Source organism: Sceloporus undulatus, chromosome 3 (genome assembly GCF_019175285.1).
Source record: "Sceloporus undulatus isolate JIND9_A2432 ecotype Alabama chromosome 3, SceUnd_v1.1, whole genome shotgun sequence".
Taxonomy (NCBI): Eukaryota; Metazoa; Chordata; class Lepidosauria; order Squamata; family Phrynosomatidae; genus Sceloporus; species Sceloporus undulatus.
The window spans coordinates 226,290,860-226,306,728 of NC_056524.1; the positions used below are offsets into that span (position 1 = coordinate 226,290,860).

General features: G+C 40.3%; 1 protein-coding gene across 1 annotated transcript in view; it reads right to left on the reverse strand.

Annotated features, from left to right (window-relative positions):
* Window positions 1–15,869, reverse strand: part of LOC121924713 (vesicle-associated membrane protein 2-like) — a 49,558-nt gene that overhangs the window by 16,410 nt on the left and 17,279 nt on the right. The window contains exon 2 of the mRNA XM_042456060.1: window positions 1,002–1,125. Within this exon, the coding sequence (XP_042311994.1) occupies window positions 1,002–1,125 (124 nt within the window). The remainder of the gene's footprint in view (window positions 1–1,001; window positions 1,126–15,869) is intronic.

Genomic DNA, 15,869 nt, shown 5'->3' on the forward strand with positions numbered 1-15,869 from the left:
CCCCCTGAGGTAATCTACTCCACTGTTACACAGCTCTTACAGTAAAAGAAAAAAAAAGTTATTCCTAATGTTTAGATGGAATCTCTTCTTTTGTCATTTGAACACCTTGGTTCATGTTCTAGTCTCTGAAGCAATGAAACAAGCTTGCTCTACCTTCTACATGACATGTCTTCAGATATATAAAAACAGCTATCATGTCACCCTTTAAGTCTTTGTATGCTGTTTTGATTGTCTTGACAAAAAGCGGGATAGAAATAAAAGTTTTATTATTTCATTTATTCTCTTCTCCAGCTAAATATACCCATCTCTCTCAGTCATTCATCATAAAGCTTAGTTTCTTGTTTGCCCTTCTCTGGACATGTTCCAGTTTGTTGGTATTCTTCTTGAACTGTGGTGCCCAGAACTGGATTCCAGGTGAGGTCTGACCAAGCAGAATAGAGTGGTACTGCTATTTTCCTCAAACTGGACAATATATTTCTATTGCAGCCCAGCCTTTTTTTTTCCTTTATGTTTTGCTGTGTTTTGCTGTGAAATTGTTGACTCATGCTAAGTCTGTGGCCTGCTAAGACCTCTAAATCCTTTTCACATTTCCACATCATTGCAGGAGATGTAAGTGAATATCAACCTCTGAAACAATAAAAAGGAGGTACATGTAGACACACGATGAACTTACACCTGTGTATATTGCTAGTAGGATGTGAATTGGATGTGAGTCAAATTCTTACGCAAAGGGAACACAGAAGACTATGCCCAGAACCATGTTTTTGTTCTAATTATCCACTAATTCACATTAAGATATTAAGGGTGTGGGGGAGACCATATTACCACAACCACTGCATAGTTTGTCAACTGAGTGCTCACCCTGGGCCAATGGCTCATCACTACAAGTAAATGGCAAATTCCAAACGGGGATCAAGATTGATATATCACTTAACAGATGGTGTAATTCACAAGTATGAAACTCATAAAGGAAATGCAATATATCTTAACACTAATCTCACCTCATTCACTTGTGCTTGTGTCTGCTGCAGTCTCCGATTGCTGGTCACATTGGTCTGTGGAGGAGTCCCTCCTGCTCCTGGACTGGAAGCACCTCCAGCACCTTGAGAAGAAATTGGTGCTGACCTGAATTAGAAACCCAGCAAATGTTACAGTTCTGTCAGAAATTCCATCCATTTCTGCTACAGACAAGTCACTTAATATTGTCACACACATCTATGAGTCTCTTTCCACTTGTTCTCCCTTATGAGACTGGATGAAAGGGGCAATGCTGGAAAGCTGGGAGAAAAGAAAAGGAAGTGGGCCACATTTAGAAAACTTTCACTGAAGCATTGCTAGAAGTGCCTGTGCTTTGCAAAAGAAGCTCTATGGGTCCATTCACATTATACACTTACAGTTCTATGATCCCACTTTAACTACCATGGCAAGATCTCATGCAAAATCCTCTGGTGAGGCACTAGAACTTTCTGGCTGATTACTCCAAATGCCCTTTCCTAATGTGCAAAATCCAGGGTTCCATAGGATGTTGTCTAGAGTGGAAGGTGAAGACACGGTCATTGTCTCAGTTCACAAGTACTAATGGTGAAGCCCTGCAGTCCCAGCCCAAGCACATGCCTCCTCAGTTACATCTCCCCTAGTTGTCTATAATGCAACCAGTTTCCCTAACAGATATGGCAGCTGTGCTGGTGCAGTAGTAGCTCTGGATAGTCCAATTAATCCTCTATCATCTCAATTTTAAGATGCTTTTTAAAATGTTTCAGCTTCTTTGTCCTCTTTCCCCTCTTTCCTCTTTGTCTTCAGCTTACTTCCATTGTTGCAAAGTGAGCTCAAAGTGCAAAAGTCATTTGTACTCTGTTAGCTCAGCAGGGAGGAGAAAAGAGAATGGAGCAGAATTATGCCCTTTCCAGAAGGCTCAGCCAAAAGCAAATTGCTGCAGCATCTCTTAGTTTGTGTGTTTTCCTCATTAATAACTTTTCCATTTTGACCACATTCCTATTTTACTTGGTCACACGTACTGGTTTTAATATGTGAAATGTAGGAAGTTCTGCTACGTATGAGAATCATTGCTCAAAACAATGTAGCAGGTAAGTTAAATTAGTACTGACAAAAAACTTTCCCACCTTTAGGCCCTTTTCCTGGATTCTGAGTATAAATTGTTAGAAAAAGGAGCAGATCAGTTCACTCTGTTTCTCCAAGAATTAGGAAATTTTATTGGTAGCTTCTTTATATTTACAATTTACATATTTATATTTTCTCCATATTGCATCTGCTTTTTAAACAGCAACAGCAGCAGCAGTAGCAGTAGCTAAATAGTCTAAGATCAACATTGTAGATTGTGGGCAGGGCTTGTGCACCCTGCGACATCTTGGGCTCACGTGGCCACACTATCCCAGGTGTGAGTTACAAACTTGCAGACACGTGGCTTGTATGCACTTAAACTTTACTAAACTCTTCCAACTTAACAAAATAACGCCCCAACCCTGAATATAAACACAGTCTCAAAACAACTTTCTGTTTCCTCACGGTGACTCTTCTTCCAGCTCTGCTCTCGGCCCGAAGCACTTTTCTAACACCTCCAGCTCCGACTTGTCTTGTTCTGAGGGTACCAGGGCTTGTTCCCAAAGCTCTCCCTTTGGGTCCCACCACTCCCCTTCCAGAGTTCCTCCACACCCCTTCCTGGGGATAGCTAAATTCCTCCTCTTCTTTGAGGTTCCTTAAGTTTACGTCCACGTGGGGCCCGACTCTCAACAACCCATGCCTTCCTTGGAGAGTCACTGGGTGTCCTTCTCTCCTTGGGCTTCTGGTTACTTTCTCTTTCCCTGTTCTGACTGCCTCTCCGTGTCCCGTTCTTCCACATCTTCCCCTCCACCAAGCGCTTACCTCTCCCTTACCTTTTACACCTCTCCCCAAGGATCTCACCTTCTCCACTTCCTCTTCCCCTGGGTCCTCCGTTCCCTCTGACTGTGTCTCTGTCCGACCAACCCTCACCTCACCTTGCCCTCCCTCACTACATAGATATTATCCAATAGCTCTCAATGAGGAAATATCAACCAACCTATGACTACAGCAAGCCATTGGCTTATAGCAAAAATTCCAGCTGTTTCTTGAAACATCAGAGGTGTAGTCCCTCTACAGAGTTATACCAGTTTGAATCCACTTTAACAGTTAAAGGCTCTGTCCTATGAAATTTTGGGATGTTTGATGACGCACTTAGCATTCCAGAGTGCACTTTCATTAGAGAGCTTTGGGAAGGAATTCTAAGTATCTCATAAAACCATACATGCCATGATTCAATACAGTGGAGCCATAGCAGTTAAAGTGGGATCAAATCTCTGTAACTGTGTAGTGGGCATAGACCCCAAGGTAGTATCTGCAACAGTATTTGACAGTTGTTGTTTTCGTTCCTTTCCAAAAATAAGCTTAACATTTTTCTCATGCAATCAATGTGCTGCTGAAGTGGAAAAATTATTGACATTCAAATAATGTTTGTTTTTCAAAACTGTGCAAGTGCTCTCGGAAGAAGCAGTATACTTACATTAACAACAACAACAAAAATCCGAACCCTGTCTGGTGGGTAGTTGGTAAATTATACCACAGAATTGCATTGTGGACTTTTGCAGTATACCTGTTGAGATGTTTGAGAGTTTTAAGCACAAAGACCTTGAAAATTTGATGTGGTCTGCCTTTCAAATGGGCACAACCTGATCTGTTCTTCCTAAACAAATGGACATACTGGAAAACATTTCTCTTTTAAAAATTGCTCTTCAAAATATGTGCTGAAGTTAGCAGCTCAAAAACTATTCTGATAATGGCATTAAAATGTACATTTTAGGAAAATATGTTAAGAAATGTATATGTTGAAAGACAGTGGACTTACACAATATTTGTAGGAACTGCTTTATTTTAAAGGCAGTGTGTGTGGTGTTTGGAAACATGTGTCCTAGTTTATTTGTTGAGGTAATGTGTAAGTTTCATACTAATCACTTACATACATTTCAGCATTGGGTAGCATTTTTGATGTATTACATTAAATCAGCATTGCTGTTATTCATTATTGTTCTTATTGTTGATATTTTGTTGTTAATTGCTCTCAGGTCAACTTCAACTTATGGTAACTCTATAAATGAGAGACCTCCAAGTCACCCTTACAAGCTCAGGGCAATGGCCTCCTTGATGGAGTCTATTCACCTGTAACGTGATCTTCTTCTTCTACTACTGCCTTCTATATACCAAGTATTGGCCCTCTCCAGACGGGCCTTTTAGCACGTACTGAGTACATGCTAGGATGGCCTCGGAGTGTCCTTTACAGATGCTCCCTAATCCTAGCACGTACTCCATATGTCAAAATGGCAGCGCCCTGTACAGATGGGTGCCTCCATTTTGACATGATGGCCGTGCCATGTCCAAACATCATGGCACGGTCGTGCCGTGATCGCGCCACTACAGGGCACATAGGGTGCCCTATTTGTGGCGCCGGAAGGAGCTCCAAAACGGAGCTCCTTCCTGGGGAGTGCCTCATTCCTGCAGCCACCAAATGGCTCCGGGAACAAAGCTGGGGGGAAAGGGGCCAAGTGGCCCCTTTCTCTCCTGGTAGTGGCTCCCTGGGGTGTCCTGGGGCATGAAGCCCCAAGGACACCCCTTTCCTGGCTGGGGAGAAGTGGCATTTTGCCACTTCCCCAAGGCCTGGAAAAGCGGCGGATTGGGGCCTCTGTGGCTGCCACTGTGGCTGCTCAGGCCCCAATCTGGCAGGGAAAGGGACGGGTGCAGGCCGCCCCAAAGGGGCGGTCTGTATCCCGCCATTATTGTCTTTTCTAGTGAATCATGTCTTCTCATAATATGCCTGAACTCAGTTTCATCATCTTGTTTTCTAGGGAGAGTTCAGGCTTGATTTGGTTTAGAACCCATTTATTTGTCTTTTTAGTAGTCCATGATATCTGTAGAACCCTTCTCCAACACAACATTTCAAATGTGTTGATTTTCTTTGTATCTGCTTTCTTCACTGTTCAGCTCCAACAACCATACATATAAATGGGAAATACGATGGCATGGACAATCCTAACTTTACAATTCGACAATAGGTCATTATACCTACTGATCTTATCAAGTTCCTTCATACCTGCCCTTCCAAGTCCTAGTCTTCTCATATCATATGTTATATCATATGTTATATCATATGTTATCTTCTCATATGTTATTGGAGCATATGGTTATATGGATGAATTTTTCCTTTTTCCTTATTTATATTATTTGGTCTGACTTTGCATTATATCCTTTGATTACTTTTGCTACATCTCTCTTCACTATTAATGCCACACCATTTCTCCTTAGATTTTTATTTCCTGAGTAAAATATGGTGTGATTATTTGATTCAAAATGTCCCATTTCTGTCCACTTTAGCTCATGCACCCCAAATATCACAATGCTTATACATTCCTTTCCTTGGTTCATTATGTCTAGACTCCCCTGGTTCATGCTTCTCACATTTCATGTGCCTATAATATGTGTGGGACAGTTTTGAACTATCCTTTCACATCTGAGCATGTCAACAGTTGGAGTCCAGTTGCATCATTAGCCACAGTACTACTCATAGTTGTCCTCTGCTCAACCCCGGTACCTCTTTGAGTGCCATCTAACCTGGGAGTTACATCTTCTGGCACTGTCTCTTGTTTCATTTAAGATTGTCTCATCACAGCTTTTTTTTTTTTTGTAGTAAAAGACCTTCAAAAGAGATTTACTGTGCCTACTTCTATACAGTACTAAGTGTTAGCTATGGTCTTATTGCCATTATCTTTGAGAGATCATCTAACAGTATCTCTCTCACACACACACTCTCTATTGCTGCTGCCAGTAGCTGCTTAGTACATTTAGTCTGGCTCCTCAGCAAAAGGCTATCTGACATGGGAGCAACACTGTTGCCATGAGTATAGCCTCTTGCCTCTCAGGAGCATGCAATCCCACCACTGCAGAAAGGTAGTGCCATTATTGTTATAAGCTATAATTATAATAATTGCTTCAGAGAGTATTTCTAACTCTGCCTGTTCAGAAAGTATTTTTGACTCTTGCCTGTGAATCAGCATTTCCATGTAAAGTCTAACTATTCTCACCCATTCTGAGGATTACAAACAGTGCAAATGAGAGTGTCTGTGTTCTTGGCTCAGTCCATGATTGGCTCTAAGTGCTGCAGTCTGACAGATTTTATAAGTGTTAGAAACATTTGTTTATCTGTTTCTCACCCAGAAAACTTTTTGCTTTTGAAATGAGGAAACTAAAAAATGCCAAGATTGGCTTCCTGCCCAGGCATTCTGCCTGGTATGGTATCTTCCCCATTGTTGTTCATTAGGACTTATGTTTGATGCCTAAATATCCTAAAATCATCATATTCTGTCTGGTCTTGGAAACTAAGTAGTCAGCTATGGTTAGTACTTGGATGGGAGACTGCCAAAGAATACCGGGTGCTGTAGGCTGTATTTCAAAGGAAACCACTGGCAAGATCACCTCTGAGAATTCCTTGCCTAAGGAAACCCTATGAAATTCTTCGGTTTACCATAAGCGAACAGGTGACTTGATTTGGACTTTGGGCTGAAAGAGATTCCCCACCCTTGGCCTACATGGAATGAAACACCCAGAATGACTGTTCTGCATAGGAATTTAGTAAGGATCAAAGCATCTTTGCACCCAGATTCTGGTATGCAATTTGAATGTTTGAACCAAAGATCTGCTCCAAAACATCCCTCCTTTTCAGTCCAATTATTCAAAGTCTATGTGAAGCTGCCAGGCTTTGCTAAGGATTAAATAAAAATGAAATATGGGTGTAAACAAAAGTAAATCAATATTTGCTTCACTTCTAATTAAGAGGGGAAATAACTATTTTCATATGTAAGCCTATGTTAATGAAAACATCTCTTTGGAGAACTGTGATAGATCCAGTCTGCATTGGTGACTGAAGAGAGGCCAGCCAGCCATCCTCACACCCACTGGGCTGACAGTTCTTACTGATTTCTTACTCCCACTCTCCTATGTGACTCACTGTCTTCTTTGAACAGTCCTTCATCAATTCCACCTGCAAAGGACACTAAGCTTTCACTAGGACAGCCAAGGAAATCCCCATGCCTACACGATTGGGGTGGGAGGAGAGAAACCAACACAATTCTTCTTCCTACAGAGTGTAAGCCTCCACATGCACACAGAATGGCAGGCCAAATAACACAGTATCTCTCAATCACTCCCACACACCTCACCATAAGCATTGTGCAGCCAGGGGAGAAAATCTTCACAGATGACTTCTGTTTTAGCGCTCTAACTGTTTGCAAGCTAATCTCTGCTCCCTTATCCAGCCCTGTCATGCAAAACTCTTGAGGACTGTCAACTTCCCAAGTTATCTCTCAGCTTCTTGCCTGCTCTTTTCATTTTCTCTGGTTGCTGTTACTGCATATCACACACCTTTGTTTTGGTGATGACAAGTCCTTTATGAACCTTCATTTCAGACTAAAGGGGTTTTAGTAATATACAAACAGCTCATTACCCTGTAGGACTCCTTTGTAAGAGTGAAGGGGGAAATGTTGCTGTCATTCCAAAACTATAAATCCATACAGGTGCCCAAAATATAAGCTGTTTTTACTGTCGCATACTTTCCCTTTGAAAAATTATGGGAAATGTCAACAGTGAAAAAGCAATGAACTTCTGTTTTGCATTGCTGGGAGTGGGAACACTACTTGTTGCTAAACATACAGGGAGCTACACAATTCATGCTCATTCTTTGTTCCATTTCTTTGTTGTTGTTTTCTGGTGAAGCCCAAAGCTGAATTGTGCTTTCTGTGTTCAAACCTCCAACCATAATCCAAGCTGTTTACACTGTGCAAAATCAGTAGGCACCTCAGACACCTGATTTTGAGTGTCATGAAAGAGGAGCAAATTTTTATTAAATGTATTATTGTTGTATATTAATTCCATCTGAGGGAGTAGACTAGATCTATAAAAGATGATGCTACAATTTCTTTCACACAGTTAATTTCAAAGGTGCTATAAAATCCCTTTGCACACCGATATTCTAGACTAACATGACTATGGAGTTTATTGCACACATGTTTGTAAACGTTCCGAGGTCTCAATGGTAACGGAATGGAACAGATTTTATCACATAGCCTCGTTACCGAGACATTTGCAATGGGTTCCCGTTCCGTTTCGTTCGCATAAAATGTCCCCGATGATTCTCTTCCGTCTTCCCTCACCAGTAAACGTTATGAGAACAGAAAATCCTCTGTGTACAATATCCTAGGCATTCCAATTGCATCCCCGTCCAATCCCTACAGTTATGACGGGCCATCATGATATCTTTCCTTTACCAGGTTCCCTTGCAAGATGTTTTAATGACTTTCATTCCTCAAAATTATAGAACATCTAGACATGTCTATATGAAAAATAAAGCAGGAAACCCAGAAAAAGATTTCAGGTAGGTATGGTAGGTTTGGAATAATTGTCCTCTTTTACCATTGAGAAAATGTAGGACAAATTTTAGACCAAACTGTAGGACAAATGTAGGATAAAAGTAAAAGTTTTCTTAGTAAACTGCGCATGCGCAAAGACGGGATGGTCGGGGCGTCATCGGGATGGGAGGTGATATCCATTCACAGCGAGGTCCAAAAACAACAACAGGTCGTTTTCTCCGTAAGCGGTGTGCGATAGCGATCATTCTTTTCGCGTTCACATAATGCTAAGAAGACTTAATGCGATAGCGTTCGTCGTCAGCCCGTTTCCTGATCTGTCCGCCTTGTCAACAGGAACGGAATGGGAAAACTGTGAGTGTGATAAGGTTCTATGTCTCTGAACAGCTAATTGCAGATCACAATTTATCAGGGGACCACTGTTTTCACGTAGCCACAAAGTTCCATAAAACAGATGTCTGAATATCAAGCTTATCTTCCCCTAAGCCAATGCTTAGAGGCATGGCTGGGAATTGTGGGACTTTAGTCAATGACTGCATCCACATTGCAGAAATAATCCAGTTTGATTCTTTAACTGTCATGGCTCAGTGCTATGGAATTCTGGGAACAGTAGTTTTGTGAGACATTTAGCCTTCTCTGTCAGAGAGCTCTGGTGTCACAAGAAAGCACAGTACACAGGATTCCGTAGCATTGAGCCATGGCAGTTAAAGTGGTATCAAACTGGATTATTTTTCCAGTGTGGATGCACCCTAAGACATTGAAGGCTATTCTAGATTGCCAAGAAGAGTGAGCATGTTGGTTGGGGGATTTTGGAGAGTTCTAATTCCAGAAAGCAATGTTTCCAAACTGCGTATGTTCTTGATATGATGCCAGAACAGAAAATGCACTATTACTAGGCACTGAGACAAGTACCGTATCTGTATTATATGGGATCTTCAACTTGCTGCTTTGAAAGCTACAGGCAGAGAGCAGGAATAATCCCTAGAAAAATACTGAAGGCCTGTTGGAAAATGCCATATTTTGTTTGCATTCTCAAGGTCTTTTTATTTGAGTGTGCATGCTGTTATCTATTACTTTAACAGTGGGATTTATTGGTAAGAATTGGATGCCTGCAATGCATTACCAATAGTGATTGCATCAGCTGGCTGCCAGGACTGTAATGATTTATTCATTCAGCATATAACTACATTAGTAACACTGAATGCTGCCAAATGCGTGTTGCCATGCTGTAAGAAACAAGCAAAGCAACTCATCAGAGGCTTTGCATACAAACTGAAATGCTTATGAAAATCTACACTTCAGACTGAACAAATTTATCATGTGAGATTTACACATATATCAGTACTAAATCAGTTGAAATAGAGCTTGTGGTGAGGTGAACATCAAAGCACTAAAAGCACAGCCTTGTTTACCAGAAACTGATGTTTGCTTCCATGCTCTGCTACTGTAAATATAGTGGGCTCTTGGTAGCCACTTGGGTTTGGTTCCAGGACCCCTTGTGGGACCAAAATCTGTGAATGTTGAAGTCTCAGTATAGACAATGACATAGTAAAAAGGTGTCCCTGATATCAAATGGCAAAATTAATGAAATTCTTCCTTTTTTTGGAATTTCTTTGAATATTTTCAATCTATGGATTGTTGAATCTGTGGACTGTTGAATCTGTGGATGCAGAGGGCCAACTGTACTTAAAAGCCTGCATTAGTACAATCCCCCTTATTTGGGGAAATCAGAGAGGTGTAACTGAAAGTAGTAACTTAGCCAAGTGGGCTAGCTCAGCCATCTGGTGAAAATGATTTTCTCTTCTGGCAGCTGCTGGGAGGAGAGAAAGGAGAGTGAAGTAAAGGTAAAAAAAAGAGGAGGGTAGTTCTGGCCCTTTTTGATCCTGGTTTAACTCACTATTAGCCTCAGCTATGGCTGTCATGGAGCCCACATCAGATAACCCATGGGAGAGTATGGCACCCGACAGAGGAAAGGTTGACTATCCCCTAAAATAGTTGGATCATCCTCTGTTTGTTTAACCTAATGATTTCAAAGGATCTGAATTAGAAAGGGCAAAAGATGATAGAGGTGTTTTTAAAAGACTGTACTTTCTGCAGAATGAATATGAAAATGCCGATGGGATAGTGGTAGTGTCAAGCCCCTTTCTAGCTTTATTGTAGAGGAACCTAGCCATTTATATAGCAATGTGTCATTAATACTTGAAGGGATGGTGAGAGGGTATGTCTGGATCTTTTGGTACTGAATCTCTGGTGATTTGCTGAAGTTTTGCAAATATTTCTGACTGCAAATGTGCAACAATAATTGCAACTAAATGTCTCTCCATCCCTGTCTAAAAGACTTGAGTATCATAGATATCTGTTATACAGAAGGAATGTCTGGACTCAGAAAAACACTCTGTCTTTATCTCACTTGCCTCCTAAGCATTGCTGGCCATGCCAAATCCCCATGTAGCTCGCTGAGCCATTTCCATTGCACTGTGTCCCCCAACTGGAGTCCCACTTCTGAATTCAGTATCATATTGCCCTCTGCAATCCCTTAAATCACTATTTGCTATCACCTTTCATTTCATTAGTTCTTGAATATATGCATGAGTGAGTGTTCTTGCATAAATAATAAATAATAATAAAATCTTTATTTATATTTCCCGCCTCTCCCCATGGTTGAGGTGGGAGTACATCAAATAAAATCACTATTACAATAAGCTCAAATTTATCTAAAATTATATCAATCAATTAATAAGACAAAATTTAATAAAATGGATATAAATCCATACCTATATATGAGTAATGGAGGTAGAGTGTTACCTAGGTTCAGTTATGGTGGATCAAATGGATAGGCCTGCATGAACGTTGATCCCCTTTGATCCATAAATAAACCTATTTCTGGAATTTAGACTCTGGAGTTCTGTTTCTCGGAACCAGTATACATAGGCATGATCTCTGCTTTGAGCTCTCTAAGCCCTCTCAGCTGATTTTAATTGAGCTAATAAAATCCCCCTATTGAGTATTAATTGGGGTGCCCCCTGGAACCTTGGCGTCTAGGAAGCAATATACACATGATACTTTTTGAAATCTTTCCCAGAGCCCTAGTTTCACTGGCCATTTATTGGCCTAGTTTCATTAGCCATCTTGTTACTCATCTTGTATACAGCTCATATGACCTGGACAGCCAAAAGGAGGAGGGTAAGGTGTGACAAAATGGTGCCTACCATTTTATTCCATGACTGCTGTTTTTCTGCACATGAATTATGATACAAAAACCAGTCAGACACCCTCCAAATGTTTGGCTTACAGTTCCCACCAGTCCTTACTATTGACTATGCTGGCTGGCCCCTACCTAAGCTAATGACCCAAAACATCTGGATGGTAATAGGTTGAGGAAGTCTGGAATTGTCCATTGCTCTGTCACAACAAATAAAAAAATGGCAAATTACTAAAGCCGGTAACTGAAACTTACAGTATGCACATGCTGGTTCTAGGGCTTCTTGTTGCTCCATTTGGGACAAATATTGAATACATCTCTCTATAACCTAGATCAAAAACACTACAAACCTGTGAAAACAATTACTCATTTTCTATGTGACTCATGTGATCTGCACAGCTAAAAGCAGGAGAGTAAGGTGTGATAACATCAACCCAGCCCACAGAGTATAAATTGCCTGGCTTAATGTGAAAAAATATAGCTCTATAAGAAGACATTTGTTAATAATTCAAGCTGATTTAGACAGAAATCCTTTGATACCACATTGGCAACCAGTGTAGTTAATACAGAATAGCTGTTAAGTCCAATCCTATATGTGCCTACTATTCAGATTTTCACAGAAAGCTTACAATGCATGACTTCTCAAAGGTAAGCTCAACTGAGCTGACCTAGATACCATAAATTCACCAGATTCTGCCCGAACTTAGAAGCTAAGCAGGGTCAGCCCTGGTTAGTACTTGGATGGAAGACCAGCAAGAAATATAAAGTACTGTAGGCTATATCTCAGAGGAAGGAACTGGCAAAAAAAAAACCCCTGTGATTATTCCTTGCCTAAGAAAATCCTATGAAATTGATAGGATCAGAATAAGTCAACAGGCAAACTAAAGGCCCGCTATGCACACACAAATCATAGAGTTGGAAGTGGCTCAACAGGCCATTGAGTCCAACCTCCTGATCAATGCAGCATCCCCAGCAAGTGTGTATAACTTTGCAGCCTTAAAGAAGAGAGTACGTTTTATCATAATCAAGTTTTGTAAATGAAATATAAATAGTTTTTTCATTAAATCTAGATATTTCTTTTCAAAAGCAGGCTGTATAAGACTGATTATATCTTTGCTCTATTCCTTCTGGTAACACAACTGTTGTATAATACAGTTGTTTGGATCAAGACATAGTTGTTTTCAATTTTGAGGAACAGACTGCAGTGAGAGCCTGTGATGCTACTAAACTCCAAAGGCACTTTCTCACATATTTGCATGTCTTGGGCATGTTTCTATGCATAGGCACTAAAGCAATATTTGGAACAGAAACCCCACCTGACAGATTTCTCTTATCAAGGTCTAGAGCAGCTTTCCCTCACTCTAGTGTCTTCCAGATGTGTTTGACTACAGTTCTATAAGCCACAGACACTACTGGCCTTGCAGGCTAGGGCTTCTGGGAGTTGTAATCTAACACATCTGGAGAACACTGGTTCAGGACAGCCACTCTAGCACTATGAGAAGAAGCCAAAGCCTTTGGAAAGTGCAAAGTGTTTCGAGAGTTCTTCGGTCCCATGGCTTTGGAGAACAAGTACTGGAGCAATTTGTTGCAGGAGTATCCAGTGTTTAGAGTGACTTCCTAGCTTCTCTCTCTGAAAAGCAAGACTGTTATAACTGTTGTGGTGGAACAAGTGGGGTCTTACCTAGCCCTACTTTGTCTGCAAGTTATCATTCAGCTCTGACAAACTGGGGCAAGGGAGCCATTTGCTGATTTCCATTGATAGACAATGAGAGGAGGTTTTGGATTTTTGCTTTGAGATGTGGTTTTAGAGTGAAATGAAATCACATGCCCTCTAAATTGTTGAGTATATGTGAGTTGTAGTAAAGACCTAACACGAATTGCTAGTTTTAACTAAAGTTAGACCCATTTAATCACAGGATATGCATAAATGTTGACTTGACAGTCACCAATTGTTCTAATGAATTTATTGTAGTTGGGACTAGCAATTGTATTTAGGCCACCCAAAGTAACTATCCAAACTGTGAATAAAAAGGGGTGGGGGTGGGGAGAAGAGCATTGAGACATTGAATATCCAATCCACTAAGCATTTTTTATGTGATTAAAAAAAGAGAGAAATGGTAGGAACATTAGAAGACAATAACAAACAGGACATATTCCATCTGACTTTAGTTCATTCACATTCCTAATCAAAGCAAGTGAAACACAATAAATGGATCATAACTTTCAAGGGTTGACAATACACTGGGCTGGGGGAATGCTTGACAATAATTACTGCTTAAAATATTTAGAGTGATTCAAAGCTCAAAATAATGAAGTACAGATTGTTCAGAGCCAAATGCCAATAAAATTTCTACTGTTTCTTTGTGCTCACATAGAAGCACACACAGTAATTAAAAACTGTGATATCCAGACATTCTGCTCCTATAAAACAAAGGTGTTGGTATAAGCAGTGAATATATTTACACCAGGAATTGTCAGTCACACATTTTTTATATGGCAACAGAAAAATATTTTAACTTACAACATCTTCTTGCTGATTTTTCTCTTTTAAAAAATGATTATTCACACCATTAACCCTTGCACACCCCTGAGTAGTGTGTGTGTGTGTGTGTCTTCAAGTTACCTGGCAATTTATGGCAATCCCATGAATTATACAAATTTAGGCAAGGAAAAATCAGAGGTGGTTTTGCCAGTTCCTTCCTCTGAAATATAAACCACAGCATTAATTGGTGCCCTCTAATCCAAGTACTAACCAGGGTTTACCCTACTTAGTTTCCAAGATCAGAAGAGATCTGATGCCTAAAATAAAAATAAAAATGAATGTATGCTAACCACTTTCAGCCTTGCCCACCTCTTAAACATTTTTCTTTGTGTCCTCTTCCAGGAGACAAGGCCAATTAAAGATGCACCAAACTCCACAGAGGGAAGGCCATTTTCTCATCTGTCTTCCCAAGCCATTTTTTTTTACTGATAATTATCTGCACTTTTATATCCCAGACCACAAGACTTGCAAAATACATATAAAAATATACAAATTATTCATTGCAAGTAAATACACTGGGTAAAGTATTCCCTAACCATCTTTTTGTTGTTGTTGTTCCTTGAGCTTGAATCATGGGTTCAGGCTTATGCTTCCACAAACACTTCAGTTTTCTCAAGTAAGTGTTAACATTTCAAATATATATTGAAAAGGAAATTGCATTTTCTCCTCATATTGTAATGTAGAAATCTACTTTGCAGAGGCTGATGGGGCAAGAGGATGAAGGAGAATGTGTGCCTGTTGACAATCCTATGAATGTATGACGTGAATGATGTCCTTGTTACTGTCCTTGTTAGACAAAATTGTAGAAGAAGAATCCTAGAAATTTGTGTTCCATGAATTTTTGGTACTGTGTATTATTCATACCAATATGAATTCAAACCAGGCAATACATTTATCACTTTTTTTGCAGAGATGTCCCCCAGTGGTGAAATATGTCTGTTTGTCACTAAACATGATTTTCCTCACTTAACTTGCCTTGCATTTAGCATGTTTTGTTTTGTGAATGGTCACTGGAAGATAAACAAGGTCTTAATTTCCAAGTGTGATGGCTGGGGCACATATCTCTGAAGAAATACCTGGAAACTGTTAGAAGGAAAAAGAATTAAAAATAAAGAATATGAATCCATCTTAACATTTGTTCTGACCAAAGACTGATAACATGAAGGAATAAGCCTGATCAACCCATCATACGTTGCAGAGAAAGAAAAGGTATGGGAGGAGGGAAGAACCAAAAATTGATATTTTCTGGGAAGACACTCCTAACAACATAACAGTCGTTTTTATTGATAAGTTGCCAAAAAAACCCCTACTCCAGGAGATTGCTTTCGAGCTGTAATCATACCTGCAGAAATCAAAGAACTGTAAAAACTCACATCACTGAACAAGTTTCCATTGTGATCTAGGTGCAGGGGTGGAAGACAATTGAAAAGGTATCTATCTGCCGGGTGACAGGAGGCCAGATTGCCACTAATGGAAGGTCGTATTCAATCAGTGACTCATTCCCTGGCAAGCAAAGATCTGGTTGCATGACTCTGACCGGTGAGGCTGTCAAGTGAGACAGGGGACTGTTGTGACGCATACAGTCAGGTTCCATCTTGCCCATCTTTTGACTCCCACACACCCAAAACATTTTCCAATATGTTCCTTTGACATTAATATTTCTAGCTGATGTTTGGCTTACCAG